Source organism: Scyliorhinus torazame, chromosome 11 (assembly GCF_047496885.1).
Source record: "Scyliorhinus torazame isolate Kashiwa2021f chromosome 11, sScyTor2.1, whole genome shotgun sequence".
Taxonomy (NCBI): domain Eukaryota; kingdom Metazoa; phylum Chordata; class Chondrichthyes; order Carcharhiniformes; family Scyliorhinidae; genus Scyliorhinus; species Scyliorhinus torazame.
This window is the reverse complement of record NC_092717.1, coordinates 69750605-69770207: the sequence shown is the minus strand read 5'-3', so window position 1 is coordinate 69770207 and position 19603 is coordinate 69750605. Positions and strand designations below refer to the sequence as shown.

Here is a 19603-nt window from a genome sequence, read left to right as displayed (position 1 = left end):
TTGTGGTGACAGAATTATAGTGTGGGGACTCACAGCTGAGTTGAGATCAATGTGGTTCCTTCAATTTTGTATACTCTAACTGAGGGCTGCTGAGTCCAATTTTAGCACACTTGGCTAACTCAGCGCATCAGGAATTGAGCAAAGGATCTTTGTGATCTATATGACTCACTGGATAAACGTTTGAGTTATTGGAAGAACCAGCCAGATCCAACAGTTTGTAATTAATGGTCTCTTAAATCCTATAACAACTTCTCCAAGCCAGATCTAGTCAACTGGCTACTTGAATGTATTCTCCACTGGAAGGTGCTGCTTTATTTCTGGAAAAGATCATTTTACATGTCCCAAGGATACCACATAACAATCTTTAAAATGTATTCATAAAGTCCATAGAATCTCTACAGTGCAGAAGGAGGCCATTCGGCCCATCTAGTCTGCACTGACCTCTGAAAGAGCACCTCAGCTAGGCCCACTCCCCCGCCCTATCCCTGCAACCTCACCTAACTTGCACATGTTTGTACACTAAGGGGGAATGTTAGCATGGCCGAACCGCCTAACCTACACACCTTTATACAGTGGGAGGAAACCGGAGCACCTGGAGGAAACCCACACAGACGTGGGAAGAATGTGCAAATCCATAATCACCCAAGACCGGACCTGAAACCGGGTCCTTGGCACTGTGAGGCAGCATCTCTAACAACTGTGCCATTGTGATTAATGTAAGAAATGGTCATATTTATATTTTGGAGTTTTTACAGTAATATTATCAATACCTAGGTCAGAATGCATACCGACAGTATGTCTGTTAGGGCTGGGATTAAAAGTGAGGTCATCTGTGATTTTGCAGGGGAAGTGTTCTGCCAATAGATATTAAAAGCCTTTTTACCTGTTTGCAGATAGCTAGTTAATGTAATGCTGTAGCGGGTTGAGCCTGGCTAAATAAGCCAAAGCATATCTTGCAACAAGAGATCAAAGAATGCTGTGTGCTTTGAGTGCAGCTGGTGTAGCTACTAGAAGGGACCAGGTCTGTCTGGAAAAAGCAGTTGCTTCCAGGACTCTGAGCTGAACAGAAATGCTTTAGTTTGGTCCTCAAAAAGGGTTCTCTCTCCAAAAACTGTACTAAGATAAGCAAATAAAAATCCTGGTTATTAACTTTATTCAGATGTGGAATTCAGCATATGTATATAAATATATATTGGTTTGTTTAATTGGAATATATATGATGTGGAGATGGTGGCGTTAGGCTGGGGTGAGCACAGTAGGAAGTCTGACAACATCAGGTTAAAGTCCAACAGGTTTATTTTGAATCACTAGCTTTCAGAGCGCAGCTCTTTCATCAGGTGAGTGGAATATATGGAAGCAGGTTTGGGAAACAAGATAAGATCTTGTAACTGTTTTTATTATAAATATATTTAATTAATGTTTTTCGATCAAACAAAAATTTCCCATTTTACAACTTTGGAATAATATATACATTGATCGTTCTTTAAAAGAAATAATATGCTAACTAACGACAACTGCCAACAACAAATTAAGAAACAATAGAAATAGTAACTAAAATAGTAACTTCGTAACATCTAATATAAATAACTAATATATAAACACACACATAAAACCCCTGAGGACCCAAATGAGCCCCCCCCCCCCCCCCCCCCCCCCCGGGTTGCTGCTGCTACCTTTCCTATTTTCCCTTATCGCTCTGCGAGATAGTCGAGGAACGGTTGCCACCGCCTGGTGAACCCTTGAGCCGAACCTCTTAGTGCGTACTTTATCCGCTCCAATTTTATGAACCCTGCCATGTCATTGATCCAGGCCTCCACACCCGGGGGTTTAGCTTCTTTCCACATAAGTAGAATCCTTCGCCGGGCTACTAGGGACGCAAAGGCCAAAACATCAGCCTCTCTCGCCTCCTGCACTCCCGGCTCATCTGCAACCCCAAATATAGCCAACCCCCAGCCTGGTTCGACCCAGACCCCCACCACCTTCGAAATCACTTTTGCCACACCCACCCAAAACCCATGCAATACCGGACATGATCAAAACATGTGGGTGTGGTTCGCCGGGCTTCCCGCGCATCTCCCGCACCTATCCTCCACTCCAAAAAATCTACTCAGCCTTGCTCCAGTCATATGCGCCCTGTGTAGAACCTTGAATTGTATCAGGCTGAGCCTGGCACACGAGGACGAAGAGTTTACCCTACTTAGGGCATCTGCCCACAGCCCCTCCTCAATCTCTTCCCCAGCTCCTTTTCCCATTTTCCCTTCAGCTCCTCTACCATCGTCTCCCCCTCGTCTCTCATTTCCCTATATATATCTGACACCCTACCATCACCCACCCATGCCCCCAAATTCACTCCGTCCTGGATCTCTTGCGCCGGGAGCTGCGGAAATTCCCTCACCTGTTGCCTCACAAATGCCCTCACTTGCATATAGCGAAATGCATTCCCAGGTGGCAACCCATATTTTTCTGTCAGTGCTCCCAGACTCGCGAACGTCCCGTCTAAGAACAGGTCCTTCAATTTCGCAATTCCTACTCGCTGCCAAGGTTTAAATCCCCCATCTATCCTTCCCGGGACGAACCTATGGTTGTTCCTTATCGGGGACCACACTGAGGCACCCGTCACTCCCTTATGTCGTCTCCACTGCCCCCAAATTTTCAGAGTTGCCACCACCACTGGGTTTATGGTGTATTTTTTCGGGGAGAACGGTAACGGCGCTGTCGCCAGTGCTTTCAGACTAGTTCCCCTACAAGACGCCATCTCCAATCTTTTCCACGCCGCTCCTTCCCCTTCCCTCATCCACTTACATATCATTGACACGTTGGCGGCCCAATAATAATCACTTAGACTCGGCAGTGCCAGTCCCCCTCTGTCCCTATTGCGCTGCAGGACCCCCCTCTTTACTCTTGGGGTCTTTCCAGCCCACACAAAGCTCATAATACTCTTGTCCACCTTCTTAAAAAAGGCCTTTGTAATCAGTACAGGAAGGCACTGGAACACAAAAAGAAACCTCGGAAGGACCACCATTTTAACCGCCTGCACCCTGCCCGCCAATGACAGGGCGCCATGTCCCACCTCCTAAAGTCCTCTTCCATCTGCTCTACCAGTCTTGCCAAGTTAAGCTTATGCAAGGTTCCCCAGTTCCTGGCCACCTGGATCCCTAAATACCGGAAATCCCTTGTTACCCTCCTCAACGGTAAATCGTCTATTCCCCTGCCCTGTTCCCCAGGGTGCATCACAAACAGTTCACTCTTCCCCATATTCAATTTATATCCTGAAAATTCTCCAAACTCCCTGAGTGACTGCATTATCTCAGGCATCCCCTCCACTGGGTCCGCGACATACAACAACAAATCATCCGCGTACAATAACACCCGATGCTCTTCTCCTCCTCTAAGTACCCCCCTCCACTTCCTAGAGCCCCTCAGCGCTATGGCCAGTGGCTCAATTGCCAACGCAAACCGTAACGGGGACAGGGGACATCCCTGTCTTGTATCCCTATATAGTTGGAAGTGGTCAGATCGTTGCCTATTTGTAATCACACTTGCCACCGGGGACCTGTACAGGAGCTGAACCCATCTAATGAACCCCTCTCCAAATCCAAATCTCCTCAGTACTTCCCACAGGTAGTCCCACTCCACTCTATCAAATGCTTTCTCTGCATCCATCGCCACCACTATCTCCGCCTCCCCCTCCGGTGGGGGCATCATCATCATTCCCAGCAGCGTCCGTATATTAGCATTCAATTGCCTCCCTTTAACAAACCCCGTTTGATCATCATGCACCACCCCAGGGACACAGTCCTCTATCCTCGTCGCCATCACCTTGGCCAAAAGCTTGGCATCTACGTTCAAGAGGGAAATAGGCCTGTATGACCTGCACTGCAGCGGGTCCTTGTCTCTTTTCAGGATCAGCGATATCGTCGCCTCCGACATCGTCGGGGGTAGTGTCCCCCTTTCCCTAGCCTCATTAAAGGTTCTCGTCAGAAGTGGGGCCAGCAGGTCCACGTATTTCCTATAGAACTCCACCGGGAACCCATCCGGTCCCGGGGCCTTCCCTGCCTGCATGTCCCCAATTCCTTTTACCACCTCCTCCACCTCAATCTGCGCTCCCAGTCCTGTCATCTCCTGTTCCTCAACCTTCGGGAACTCCAGCTGGTCTAGGAAACGCATCATTCCCTCTTTCCCTTCCGGGGGTTGAGCCTTATATAGCCTCTCGTAAAATACCTTAAACACCCCGTTCACCCTCTCCGCTCCCCGTTCCATCTTTCCCTCCTCGTCTCTAACCCCTCCGATCTCTCTCGCCGCCCCCCTCTTCCGAAGTTGTTGGGCCAGCAGCCGGCTCGCCTTCTCTCCATATTCATACTGCACTCTCCGCGTTACCCGTGGTCAACAAGTCAAAGTCCGTGTGCAATCTCCGTCTTTCCCTATATAGCCCTTCATGTGGAGCCTCCACATATTGCCTATCCACCCTCAAAATCTCCCTCAACAATCTGTCACTTTCTTTACCCTCTTGTTTCCCCTTATGGGCCCTTATGGAGATCAGCTCCCCTCTAACCTGCAGGAAGTGCTGCCATCTCCAGCTCCTCCAAGACCGAGTTAGGGAACTGGAGCTGGAGTTGGAAGAACTTCGGATCATTCGGGAGGCAGAGGGGGTCATGGATAGCAGCTTCAGGGAATTAGTTACACCAAAGATTGGAGATAGATGGGTAACTGTAAGAGGGACTGGGAAAAAGCAGTCAGTGCAGGGATCCCCTGCGGTCGTTCCCCTGAGAAACAAGTATACCGCTTTGGATACTTGGGGGGGGGGGACTTACCAGGGGTAAGCCATGGGGTACGGGCCTCTGGCACGGAGTCTGTCCCTGTTGCTCAGAAGGGAAGGGGGGAGAGGAGCAGAGCATTAGTAATTGGGGACTCGATAGTCAGGGGCACAGATAGGAGATTTTGTGGGAGTGTGAGAGACTCACGTTTGGTATGTTGCCTCCCAGGTGCAAGGGTACGTGATGTCTCGGATCGTGTTTTCCGGGTCCTTAGGGGGGAGGGGGAGCAGCCCCAGGTCGTGGTCCACATTGGCACTAACGACATAGGTAGGAAAGGGGACAAGGATGTCAGGCAGGCTTTCAGGGAGCTAGGATGGAAGCTCAGAACTAGAATAAACAGATTTGTTATCTCTGGGCTGTTGCCCGTGCCACGTGATAGTGAGATGAGGAATAGGGAGAGAGAGCAATTAAACACGTGGCTACAGGGATGGTGCAGGCGGGAGGGATTCAGATTTCTGGATAACTGGGGCTCTTTCTGGGGAAGGTGGGACCTCTACAGACAGGATGGTCTACATCTGAACCTGAGGGGCACAAATATCCTGGGGGGGAGATTTGTTAGTGCTCTTTGGGGGGGTTTAAACTAATGCAGCAGGGGCATGGGAACCTGGATTGTAGTTTTAGGGTAAGGGAGAATGAGAGTATAGAGGTCAGGAGCACAGATTTGACGTCGCAGGAGGGGGCCAGTGTTCAGGTAGGTGGTTTGAAGTGTGTCTACTTCAATGCCAGGAGTATACGAAATAAGGTAGGGGAACTGGCAGCATGGGTTGGTACCTGGGACTTCGATGTTGTGGCCATTTCGGAGACATGGATAGAGCAGGGACAGGAATGGATGTTGCAGGTTCCGGGGTTTGGTGTTTTAGTAAGCTCAGAGAAGGAGGCAAAAGAGGGGGAGGTGTGGCGCTGCTAGTCAAAAACAGTATTACGGTGACGGAGAGGATGCTAGATGGGGACTCATCTTCCGAGGTAGTATGGGCTGAGGTTAGAAACAGTAAAGGAGAGGTCACACTGTTGGGAGTCTTCTATAGGCCTCCAAATAGTTCTAGGGATGTAGAGGAAAGGATGGCGAGGATGATCCTGGATAAGAGCGAAAGTAACAGGGTAGTTATTATGGGAGACTTTAACTTTCCAAATATTGACTGGAAAAGATATAGTTCGAGTACATTAGATGGGTCGTTTTTTGTACAGTGTGTGCAGGAGGGTTTCCTGACACAATATGTTGACAGGCCAACAAGAGGCGAGGCCATGTTGGATTTGGTTTTGGATAATGAACCAGGCCAGGTGTTGGATTTGGAGGTAGGAGAGCACTTTGGGGACAGTGACCACAATTCGGTGACGTTTACGTTAATGATGGAAAGGGATAAGTATACACCGCAGGACAAGAGTTATAGCTGGGGGAAGGGCAATTATGATGCCATTAGACGTGACTTGGGGGGGGATAAGGTGGAGAAGTAGGCTGCAAGTGTTGGGCACACTGGATAAGTGGGGCTTGTTCAAGGATCAGCTACTGCGTGTTCTTGATAAGTATGTACCGGTCAGGCAGGGAGGAAGGCGTCGAGCGAGGGAACCGTGGTTTACCAAAGAAGTGGAATCTATTGTTAAGAGGAAGAAGGAGGCCTATGTGAAGATGAGGTGTGAAGTTTCAGTTGGGGCGATGGATAGTTACAAGGTAGCGAGGAAGGATCTAAAGAGAGAGCTAAGACGAGCAAGAAGGGGACATGAGAAGTATTTGGCAGGTAGGATCAAGGAAAATCCAAAAGCTTTCTATAGGTATGTCAGGAATAAGCGAATGACTAGGGAAAGAGTAGGACCAGTCAAGGACAGGGATGGGAAGTTGTGTGTGGAGTCTGAAGAGATAGGCGAGATACTAAATGAATATTTTTCGTCAGTATTCACTCAGGAAAAAGATAATGTTGTGGAGGAGAATGCTGAGACCCAGGCTAATAGAATAGATGGCATTGAGGTACGTAGGGAAGAGGTGTTGGCAATTCTGGACAGGCTGAAAATAGATAAGTCCCCGGGTCCTGATGGGATTTATCCTAGGATTCTCTGGGAGGCCAGGGAAGAGATTGCTGGATCTTTGGCTTTGATTTTTATGTAATCATTGGCTACAGGAATAGTGCCAGAGGACTGGAGGATAGCAAATGTGGTCCCTTTGTTCAAAAAGGGGAGCAGAGACAACCCCGGCAACTATAGACCGGTGAGCCTCACGTCTGTAGTGGGTAAAGTCTTGGAGGGGATTATAAGAGACAGGATTTATAATCATCTAGATAGGAATAATATGATTAGGGATAGTCAGCATGGCTTTGTGAAGGGTAGGTCATGCCTCACAAACCTTATCGACTTCTTTGAGAAGGTGACTGAACAGGTAGACGAGGGTAGAGCAGTTGATGTGGTGTATATGGATTTCAGCAAAGCGTTTGATAAGGTTCCCCACGTTAGGCTATTGCAGAAAATACGGAGGCTGGGGATTGAGGGTGATTTAGAGATGTGGATCAGAAATTGGCTAGTTGAAAGAAGACAGAGGGTGGTGGTTGATGGAAAATGTTCAGAATGGAGTTCAGTTACAAGTGGAGTACCACAAGGATCTGTTCTGGGGCCGTTGCTGTTTGTCATTTTTATCAATGACCTAGAGGAAGGCGCAGAAGAGTGGGTGAGTAAATTTGCAGACGATACTAAAGTCGGTGGTGTTGTCGATAGTGTGGAAGGATGTAGCAGGTTACAGAGTGATATAGATAAGCTGCAGAGCTGGGCTGAGAGATGGCAAATGGAGTTTAATGTAGAGAAGTGTGAGGTGATTCACTTTGGAAGGAATAACAGGAATGCGGAATATTTGGCTAATGGTAAAGTTCTTGGAAGTGTGGATGAGCAGAGGGATCTAGGTGTCCATGTACATAGATCCCTGAAAGTTGCCACCCAGGTTGATCGGGTTGTGAAGAAGGCTTATGGAGTGTTGGCCTTTATTGGTAGAGGGATTGAGTTCCGGAGTCAGGAGGTCATGTTGCAGCTGTACAGAACTCTGGTACGGCCGCATTTGGAGTATTGCGTACAGTTCTGGTCACCGCATTATAGGAAGGACGTGGAGGCTTTGGAGCGGGTGCAGAGGAGATTTACCAGGATGTTGCCTGGTATGGAGGGAAAATCTTATGAGGAAAGGCTGATGGACTTGAGGTTGTTTTCGTTGGAGAGAAGAAGGTTAAGAGGAGACTTAATAGAGGCATACAAAATGATCAGGGGGTTGGATAGGGTGGACAGTGAGAGCCTTCTCCCGCGGATGGAAATGGCTGGCACGAGGGGACATAGCTTTAAACTGAGGGGTAATAGATATAGGACAGAGGTCAGAGGTAGGTTCTTTACGCAAAGAGTAGTGAGGCCATGGAATGCCCTACCTGCTACAGTAGTGAACTCTCCAACATTGAGGGCATTTAAAAGTTTATTGGATAAACATATGGATGATAATGGCATAGTGTAGGTTAGATGGCTTTTGTTTCGGTGCAACATCGTGGGCCGAAGGGCCTGTACTGCGCTGTATCGTTCTATGTTCTAACCACCGCCTTCAGCGCCTCCCAGACCACTCCCACCTGGATCTCTCTGTCATCATTAATCTCTAGGTACCTTTCAATACATTTCCTCACCCTTACACATACCCCCTCGCCCGCCAACAGTCCCATATCTAATCTCCAGAGTGGGCGCTGTTCCTTTCCCTCTCCTACTTCCAGATCTACCCAATGCGGGGCATGATCTGAAATGGCTATAGCCGAATACTCCGTTCCTGCCACCTTCGGGATCAGCGCCCTTCCCAGGACAAAGAAGTCTATCCGGGAGTACACTTTATGGACATGGGAGAAGAAGGAAAACTCTTTACTCCTTGGCCTAGTAAATCTCCAGGGATCCACTCCTCCCATATGCTCCATAAAGCCCTTAAGCACCTTGGCCGCTGCCGGCCTCCTCCTGGTCCTAGATCTGGACCGGTCCAGCACCGTGTTGAAGTCCCCCCCCATTACCAACTTTCCCATCTCCAGGTCCGGGATGCGCCCCAACATACGCTTCATAAAGTTCACGTCATCCCAGTTCGGGGCATATTCATTCACCAGCACCACCGCCTCACCTTGCAATCTGCCACTCACCATCACGTATCTACCCTCACTGTCCACCACTATGGTCCTCGCCTCAAACAATACCCGTTTCCCCACCAGTATTGCCACCCCTCTATTTTTCGCATCCAAGCCCGAGTGGAATACCTGTCCCACCCATCCTTTTCTTAATCTGACCTGATCCGCCAGTTTCAGGTGCGTCTCCTGAAGCATGACCACGTCTGTCTTTAGCTTCTTTAGGTGCGCAAGTACCCTTGCCCTCTTAATCGGCCCATTCAACCCTCTCACGTTCCACGTGATCAACCGGGTTGGGGGGCTCTTTACCCCCCCCCCCCCCTCGTCGACTAGCCATCCCCTTTTTTAGACCAGCTCCTCACCCGGTTCCCACGCACCCGCTTATCCCCCCGACGGCGTCCTCCCAACCCGACCATCCCATCCCGTAACAGCTCCCCCTTCCCCTTAGCAGCAGCAACCCAGTTAACCCCGCTAGATCCCTCTCTAGCTTAGTTGCTCCCCCCAACTCTGGCTGACCTCGGCTTCCCCCGTTTATCCTTAGCCTCCCATTATGTGAGGCCCCCTCCTTCCTGCGCCCCCTTTTCCCGCCACAATTTCCATAGCACGGGAACAAAGCCCGTGCTTCCCTCTCGGCCTCGCCCCTGATGGCGCAGCTCCCTCTCTCCTCCCCCTCCCCTTCCCCACCGGCGCCCACATTTCTTCGTGTGTCCCCCCCTTCGAGGGGAAAGAAAATTTGCCCCCATCTGATTCACAGTCCCTTACCACCACCTCACTACTTCATTTCAAACACTCTTTCTCTAGTCCAACTTCTCCTCTTCAATAAATGTCCACGCCTCTTCTGCCGTCTCGAAGTAGTGGTGTTTACCCTGGTATGTAACCCACAGTCTTGCCGGCTGCAACATTCCGACCTTCACTTTCCTCTTGTGGAGCACCGCCTTGGCCCGATTGAAACTCGCCCCCCTTCTCGCCACCTCCGCACTCCAATCCTGATACACGCGGATCACCGCGTTCTCCCACCTGCTGCTCCGTGTCTTTTTCGCCCATCTCAGGACCATCTCCCTGTCCTTGTAGCGGTGGAACCTCACCACTATTGCTCGAGGTATTTCTCCTGCCTTTGGTCTTCTCACGAGGACTCGATACGCTCCCTCCACTTTCAGGGGGCCCGTCGGGGCCTCAGCTCCCATTAAGGTATGAAGCATCGTGCTCACATACGCCCCAACGTCGGCTCCCTCTGTTCTTCGGGAAGACCCAAGATTCTTAAGTTCTTCCTCCTCGAGCTATTTTCCAGGGCTTCCAGTCTCTCCATACACCTCTTATGTAGTGCCTCGTGCGTCTCCGTCTTCACCACCAAGCCCTGTATCTCGTCCTCATTTTCGGCAGCTTTTGCCTTCACTCCACGGAGCTCCATCTCTTGGGTCTTCTGCGCCTCCTTTAACCCCTCAATCGCCTGCAGCATCGGCGCCAGCACCTCCTTCTTGAGCTCCTCCACACATCGTCGGAGGAACTCCTGCTGTTCCAGGCCCCATATCAACTGGCCTCCCTCCACCGCCATCTTGCTTCTCACTTCCCTTCCTTGCCGCTGCTCCAGAGGATCCTTCGCAATCTGGCCACTATTATCTCTTCTGTCCATTCACATCCGGGGGACTCCCTTCTATGTCGCCTCACAGTGGGTTTAGCCTTCTAAAATTGCCGTTGGGGCTCCCGATAAGAGCCCAAAAGTCCGTTAAAACGGGAGGTGCCGAAACGTGCGACTTAGCTGGTCATCGCCGCACCCGGAAGTCAAGATCTTGTAACTGTTAACTGTAAAGCTATTTCTTTGTTGCTAATGTGGTTAATACTGTGTTTAAATTAAAGTTTGTTTTCACATAAAAATACTTATTGGTCAGTGTTATCACGTCTGTGGTACTTCTGAGGCGTTTCCTCACAGTCTTGCAAAGTAAAGTTGGTTGGGTTCTCATCCAGGGCCTTAACAGTATTCATAATTTATATTGTGAATGCTGCTTCTTGGAGCTGTCCATTCACCTTGACTAAGCATTTCCATTGGTACATCACAGCTATGGATGGCGTTACCTTTTGTTGCTGATTTTCTCCTTTGTTCAATTGCTCTGTTTTATTACCTTTGCTCTCGAGTCGGCAGGTATCTTTATGATACTGCCACGAGGTTCAAGTCCGAGTAATGATCAATAACCCAATACACCGATTAGTAAGATTTAAATCAAAGCACATTTATTATACACAGTAATCGCTACTCATGTACAAATTCTACGTCTAAGCTACTTCTATAACTAACAGGCCTATACTTAACTTTGAACTGGCCCACCAGGTCAGGGGAACAAATGGCCTTTCGTTCGGGTTCTGAGTCTGCGGGATTTGAAGTTGGTACGGATTGGTATCTAGGAGCGCCTATCCCATAGCGAGCGTTGAATTAAGACTTAAGATTTTGATGATCACGGGAGTCACTGCACCGGTCACGGTCAATGTTGGTTCCTTTTGCTGGGTGACCCGGGCAGGAAGAAGAGAGCGGTGAAGAGAGCGATTTGAACTCGGGGCTCAACTCTTATAGTCCCCAGGGGCTTCCTGCCTTTCGGGGCGGACCCTGTACCTGATCCCAAGTGATTGGACTTTGTCCCAATCGCTTGGTTCGATTTTCTCCAATACTGGGCGGTCTTGAGGTGCTCGTTCACCTCCTTTGTGTTGGCTCCTGCTGGCGCCGAGGAGTCTGGCTTTGCTTTCTGTGTCAAAAATGTTACTTATTGTTCCCGGGGATTGCCCATCAGTATGCAGATAGCTGTTACTTTGTTATGCTGATGGTCGCTGGTATCGATGTTGTCTGGTTTTTGCAGAGGTAAATACACAGCAAACCTGCAGCTGCTGGTTTTTGTCTTGTTGGCTGACTTTCCCATCAGCCTTTGCCGTTCACCATTTTAAATCGGGAGTTGGCCACTTTAGGTGGCTACACTTTTCTCCGTATGTTTAGAGAATAGATGTCTCTTCCTCAAACCTCAGTTCCTGCTAAACGGCCTAATTTTGAGTAATATTGGAAAAGTCTTCAACTGCGCAGTGGTTACCAGAAGAAGAGAAATGGAATTCCTATCTTGTACATTCCTCTTTATTAGTTTCACAAGTAGGCTTACATTTACACTGCAATGAAGTTACTGTGAAAATCCCCCAGTTACCACATTCGGGCGCCTGTTTGGGTAAACTGAGGGAAAATTCCGAATGCCCAATTCACCCAACAGCACTTCTTTCAGGACTTGTGGGAGGAAACCCACGCAGACTCAGGGAGAACGTTAGAGATTGCATTCTCCGCCCAATGTATAGCACTCATTTGACCTCCCAGGCAGGGACTACAGGCATTCAGGTGTTATTCTCTTTTTCAATATATAATTTGACAGAGCAGATTGGTCCAAAACATGGACAGCTTTTGTGTGCTGCATGGGTATTGAATATCACATGAAGGGATACTACCAATGTCAACTGACATTGAAGCATGCTGATAACCGAAATTTCTGATTGATGAGGTTACCTGTTTACCTAAAAAAGTGAAATACTGTGGCTGCTGGAAATAGAAACCCCCAGAAGATCAGTAGTAAGAGGGAAAAAGAGTTAATGTTTCAAGTCGACGATCTATCAGAATGTAGTTTTCCAAAAACGTGATCTGGTCCTAGCTCAACTCCAGACTTGGGCAGATAACATCTACTTAGGATTGTACAGGCTACCCCTATTTGTGATCAATTTGAGCATACAGCTTTTTGAAGTCCTCTTTTAACCTTAATCATGGAACTAACTGGTAATCATGCTTGTTTTTAGTCTGATTTTAGTCTGACTTACAGGGTTATTCGACTTCCTGATGGGGTGGTAGGATAGACTGTTAGTTCTGCATTTTGAGCAGACATTTATAAGATCACTTTTTACAACAGCTATGGAAAAAACTGAGTTTGATTAACTTGTTGTTAAAGCTGATGTTTTTGAAACCTTTTGTACACTTCATGGATCTACTCAAAGGTGTTCGCTAATGTGAAAAATTGTTCAGCCTTTTTCCAATCATTGTTACCTTGATCTGTCAGTTCAAGATTGGAAATACTTTTATAATGCAATGCTTGAACTGACATTGATGTCCCTAAATTGCCTCCTCTATTGTTATAATTCGTATAGAGGGTACAAATAATTGATTTTGGTATAGTTTTCTTACAGATTTTGTAGGTGGAGGTTGAATTTTATTCAAAGCTCTTTTGTTCTTTGTTCTCTTTCTGATCGAACACATTTTCAACTTCATCACTTACTGTGGACATACACATATTTGATCCAACATGATTGTTTCATGGCCACTCTCAGTCTGGAGCTGAGTTCACAACAAACTTCTCGTATACATTAGGTAAAAGCAAATTACTGCGGATGCTGGAACCTGAAACGAAAGAGAAAATGCTGGAAAATCTCAGCAAGTATTGGCAGCATCTGTAGGGAGAGAAAAGAGCTAACGTTTCGAGTCCGATGACTGTTTGTCAAAGCTTTCTCGTATAATGCTGGGTCGAAACGTCTGCATGATGAAACCAGTTACTGAATAATGCTGAACTCGCACAAGAGATTACTCACCTCTGTGTGGAAATTGAATGGCATTCAAGATAATTAGAAAGACCACACCTGCAGTAGCTATTCTAATTAGTTATATTTTGGTCCGATATTTTCCATTCTGTCGTGCTCTTCTCCTCTTGACCTTGCTCTGGGGTTTGTTGATTTTGAGGTTTTAAAATAATCTTGCATTTAACATGAGGAAGGTTGAGGGTGAGGAAAAGAACATTTGGCCCACCAAAGCACACATTTCTGGAAACCAAATTCTCCCAGCTCTATATCCAAGAGCATTTCAGCGACCCCAATTTTGTGGGTAGATTTGGTAATTCCTCGTCAAGTACATCTGTTTTCATGTATCCCTTAGATAAATGTGTAATAAATTCATCTCTATGGGCAGCACCGTGGCGTAGTGGGTAGCACTGCTGCCTCACAGCACCAAGGGCCTGGGTTCGCGTCCTTGGGTCACTGCGTGGAGTTTGTATATTCTCCCCGTGTCTGCGTGGGTCTCACCCCCACAACCCAAAGATGTGCAGGCCAGGTGAATTGGCCACGCTAAATTGCCCTTAATTGGAAAATAAAAAATCAGGCACTCTAAATTTATTACAAAATGAATAAATGAATTCATCTCTATTAAATTTTTCCTATTTTTTTAAAAATCGCTTGACATTCTGCAATCTTGCTTTGATCAATAAGTAATTGTCAATAACCTCCTAGCTGTACTCTCTTATAGGGAATAAAAAAGGAAATGATTCCAGCAAGAAAAGTCTCAAAGGGAGATAGATGATCTTATGAACACTTAGAAATGCTTCCAACATTGGGTAGGTCAACTCGCCACAATTTGGAAAGGGTATCCCGATCTCTAAGTGTGACCTCCACACCCCTCACCCATGGGCAATGTCAACCCTCGCACATGGGCATTTATCCCACACCCCATACAGAATACTACAAATTGTACTTAAAGTTATACAGAGTATACAATACAATACCAATACAATATGTAGCAATAGTCAATGTTTAAAATGTGACATTCAAAACAAGTTTCCTTATACATTTGGTTAATACATAATGCTGAATAATAAAAATCTAAAGAATTGTATGATTACACTAATCACATACTATCACAATGTTTAACTCTAATACAAAGTTAAAGGTAATTGCTTCTTCTTAAAACCTGTAAGCTAAATTAATGGAAGGAACATCTGTTACAGTTCCCTCCCTTGCACCCATAAAACCCTGTTAGCCTTCCTTTTACTGATAACATGTGAGTTACTCATTCAACCTTGAAGGTGTTATCTGTGCTTGGCTCATCCGTAGTTAGCTTTATTCTGTCTAAAATATCAAGATGCAATGTCCTGTCAAGTGAAGCTAAGAATAGTCATATGATGCTAAAACTAAAATTCACTATAAGTTTAATCACTGAGTGTCTTTAAGACAGAGATGGATAGGTTTTTGATTAATAAGGGAATCGGGAGTTGTGGGAGAAGGCAGGAGAATGGGGATGAGAAACAGATCAGCCATGGTTAAATGGTGGAGCAAATGCAATGTGTTGAATGGCTTAATTCTGCTCCTATGTCTTATCGTCTTATATAGACATAGAACATACAGTGCAGAAGGAGGCCATTCGGCCCATCGAGTCTGCACCGACCCACATTAATCCCTCACTTCCACCTTATCCCCGCAACCCAATAACCCCTCCCAACCCTTATGGACACTACGGGTAATTTATCATGGCCAATCCACCTAACCTGCACGTCTTTGGACTGTGGGAGGAAACCGGAGCACCCGGAGGAAACCCACGCGGACACGGGGAGAACGTGCAAACTCCGCACAGACAGTGACCCAGCGGGGAATCGAACCTGGGACCCTGGCGCTGTGAAGCCACAGTGCTAATCACTTGTGCTACCGTGCTGCCCACTATCTTGTGTTGATTGATTATTACACTAAACTAAAACTATTCATGTGTGACATAATTTTACCTACAATTTGTAGAAACATATATTTGTGTCATTATCCCATATGAAATATTAACTTCAACCTCTTGCTATTCCTCATAATTCTTTATTTCATAATTATCATTTAAACAATATAAAGTTGTTTTGTTGAAACTAATTTGTATATTTTATATATTGTATATTTGTATGCTACCAGCACGGTAGCATTGTGGATAGCACAATTGCTTCACAGCTCCAGGGTCCCAGGTTTGATTCCGGCTTGGGTCACTGTCTGTGCGGAGTCTGCACATCCTCCCCGTGTGCGCTTGGGTTTCCTCCGGGTGCTCCGGTTTCCTCCCACAGTCCAAAGATGTGCAGGTTAGGTGGATTGGCCATGATAAATTGCCCTTAGTGTCCAAAATTGTCCTTCGTGTTGGGTGGGGTTACTGGGTTATGTGGATAGGGCGGAGGTGTTGACCTTGGGTAGGGTGCTCTTTCCAAGAGCAGGTGCAGATTCGATGGGCCGAATGGCCTCCTCCTGCACTGTAAATTCTATGATAAATCTATGATCTATGATATGTTAAATGTGTATTTTCTACATTGATGTATTCACTTTTGAACTGTTATAGTCAAGGCAAATGTGAATGTTTACACTGATTTAAACTGGTTATATTTTTTATAGGTGTTGGCTGTGACTGCTTCAAGATCTCCCCTCTCTCTCTGAGGTCTTTTATCACTACTTACTCCCCTAGTACAGCCCTTTCCTTTTTATCAGATATTTATTGTCCTTACTCACTATAATTTCTGCTTCTCTTTGTTTTTCCAACCCAGGTATCTGTTGACACATTCCCATGTTCTGCTCAAGCTGCATTTGATATTTTGGTTCTTGCATAGCTGTGATCATTGTTTGTTTTGTAATTATGTCCAACTTTGCATATGTTGCATTGACATTTGTGTCTAATATTTTAATTTGAAATGACTGAACTTTGGTTGATGTCTGTCAAATATAATTTCATATTCTGAACTATTTATTTTGTTGGGGAGGTGGATTTTATGTAGTTCTTAAAAGAAAGGCTCATTATTTTAAAGTTTCAGATATACTATATATATTATACATAGAGTGTGCATATTGCACATTACATTTTTTGTCAATTTAGAAAATGTAAAAGTTGTCTAATTATTGGTCACTGCAGGGTGTAAGTATCAGTTTTGGCTGAAGCACCAAGGCATTAATGAAATAAGCCTTTTTGGTGAGGGGGTGGGGAGGGCAGATTGGAAACAGGAAAGAGGTGATGAAGTGACAGACTAGGTAAATGGGCCCTTAGTGTTGAGTGGGGTTACTGGGTTATGGGGATAAGGTGGAGGTGTTGACCGTGGGTAGGGTGCTCTTTCCGAGAGCCAGTGCAGACTCGATGGGCCGAATGGCCTTCTGCGCTGTAAAAAAAAAATTCCTATGATAAATGGAAAGAGGTTAGGTGCAACGGATGTCCAAAGAGACTGAGGTGTTCAGGTGCATAAACAGAAAGATTGTGGGATTTGGGCTAAAGGCAGGGTATATGGAGTTTGTTCACAGATCAGCCATAATCTCATTGAATGGTGGGACAGGCTCAAGGGGCTGAATGGTCTATTCCTATGAAAGCATCATCCTCTATATTACACACCTCCAATGGCTGGCTTGAAAATGTAATTACTAATGCCTTGGCACCATCTACCTTGCAGAAGGTTGTGGTAGAGATTTGACAGATTTGTGTATAAAACTGATCTTTTCATATTATTATTGCGATTACTCATTTGTTTCTCACTCTTTTTGTATTTCAGACTGCTTTTTTCAGCTGTGTGAACCGAAATGAGAGTAAGGTCATTTTTACCCTAAAACCAGGAATTGATGCTGATGAATGAATTACTGAGTTATGTTAATAATTCTTTTTATATTAAAGTAGACGGCGCTCAAATCGTGATTTAGTTAATTTAGTAACCTTAAAAGCCTCCAGAAATCTGATCTTTTAAAGATTGTAAACAGCAATATACGGAAGACAGATTATGTAGTGAAAAAGCAAAAGGGGCTGTGCTAAGTTTACAAGAAAGCATAAACGTTAGTAAAATAAGGAAAGGTAAAAAGCAATTAGATATTGCCCGGATTCTGTAAATTATCAGAGAGAAAGTCTCAGGAGGTGTAATTTGTGCGATGCCCTGCAAATTAGGTGGCTATGGTAGATTATGGAGTGAACAAATGTCTAGTAGAGGTGGGTTTTGTACCATTCAGCTGGATTTTCCTGAATTTTCTAAGTTGCTGTCCAGCTCAACGTTCACTTGCATAATACGTACTACAGCATAATTGCAGCAATAATTAATCGCTCCTCTCTATTCTTTGCTTGTAATGCAGAGGTGTGATATGAAGACTGGATGGCGAGGGTAGACTATTCAAAATCAAAATATTTTTTTACTAAGTAACATTGCTCAATTCGCTGATCTGTGAAGCGTTACGTTTTGGTTGCAACCATAGTTCAGAGATCATTGGGCAAAGAAAGAATATAAGGATCTTTAGCTTGACACCTGAATTAATATTTGCCTTTATTATATTACAGAGGGATCCCTGTGTTGCAGTTATGCAGGCCGACACACAAATTGTAGAGAATATTGCCAAGCTATTTTTCGTACAGATTCTTCTCCCACACAGTCACAGATTAAAGCTGTGGAAAACTATTGTGCCTCCATTAGCCCACAGCTTATTCAATGTGTTGACAACTACACTCGCTCATACCCAATGAAAAATCCCATTGATAGTAAGTATAAATCATGCCTCTAATAGTCATTTATAATTGTCTTTGTTTTGGTAGAGAGCATGCGTGTCTGCGTCATCAATATACAGGCCCTCCATTCAGTCGTAAATGCTGTTTTGGCTTTTCCACCTGCCGAATGGCCCATCAACTGCTTACTCCCTTCCTTAAACTCTGTCCATGTCTAGATTCTCTCTCATCTCCCATGGCGCCTTCAAACTCATCTCATGAGACACCTTTTTTGACTCCATTTTCATTAGGATTGGTTGGATTGGATTTGTTTATTGTCACGTGTACCGAGGTACAGTGAAAAGTATTTTTCTGCGAGCAGCTCAACAGATCATTAAGTACATGGGAAGAAAAGGGAAGAAAAGAAAATACATAATAGGGAACGAGTATAAGCTAAGTAAAAAGTGGATCTGTTGGGGAGAGCTCGCAGAGAGTCACCTCGCTCCGGCGCCATCTTCTGTACAGTTTACATTAACTGCCAAACACTCAACTTCCATTCCTGACATTATGTTGCCATTGCAAATGTTTCTTTTTCCTCTTGAGCCACTGTTTTCCTCCCTTCCTCAAGGACCCCACTCTTTTACTTCCATTCTTGTAATTCCTTGTATCCTAGCTTTTTGTGATTCATGCACGAGGGCCCCCAAATCCCTCTCTGCTTCAGTTTCCTGCAGTCTTTCTCCATTTAAATAATATTCAGCTCCTTTCTTCTTCCTACTAAAGTGCATAACTTCACATTGCCATACATTATATTCCATCAGTCAAGTTTTTGGCCACTCACCTCCCCTGTCTCTATCCATCTGTAGACTTTGTGTCATCCTCACCACTTGCATTCAATGAAGAACTGCTGTTCTTCTGGAGTCCAAACCAAAAAGTATCCTTTGCCCAGACCACCAACAAAATTCTCTCTCAATTTGCCATGTTGTTGTTTATGGGAATTTGCTGTGTACAAATTGGCAGTCGTGCTGGCTACAACATTGATTTCATCACAAAAATACTTTCTGGGTTGTAAAGCACTCTGGGATGCCTTGAGTTAACGAAAGGTGCTATATAAATGCAAATACCTCTCCCTTTGACTGGCAGCTAGTTCTTTCCCTCCACTCTTTTACTCCCCATGTAACCACGCTTATCATTGTTCCAACAAAAATGTTATTTTAGCTGGACATGTATGGGAAGCTTTACCAGTATTCTGTACAAACCAAGGGCGAGATTCTCTGACCCCCCGCCGGGTCGGAGAATCGCCGGGGGCTGGCGTGAATTCCGCCCCCGGCGGTTGCCGAAGTCTCCGGCACCGGAGATTCTGCGGGGGCGGGAATCGCGCCGCGCCGGTTGGCGGGGCCCCCCCACGCGATTCTCCAGCCCGGATGGGCTGAAGTCCCGCCGCTAAAATGCCTGTCCCG

At 45.9% G+C, this 19603-nt stretch overlaps 1 protein-coding gene across 2 annotated transcripts in view; it reads left to right on the top strand.

The window, feature by feature from the left end:
* The window catches only part of LOC140385329 (reversion-inducing cysteine-rich protein with Kazal motifs-like), a 378566-nt gene that overhangs the window by 210349 nt on the left and 148614 nt on the right, over positions 1–19603 (top strand). For both annotated transcript variants that reach the window (XM_072467391.1, XM_072467390.1), the window contains 2 exons: positions 17239–17272; positions 18006–18203. In XM_072467391.1, the coding sequence (XP_072323492.1) occupies positions 17239–17272; positions 18006–18203 (232 nt within the window). The remainder of the gene's footprint in view (positions 1–17238; positions 17273–18005; positions 18204–19603) is intronic.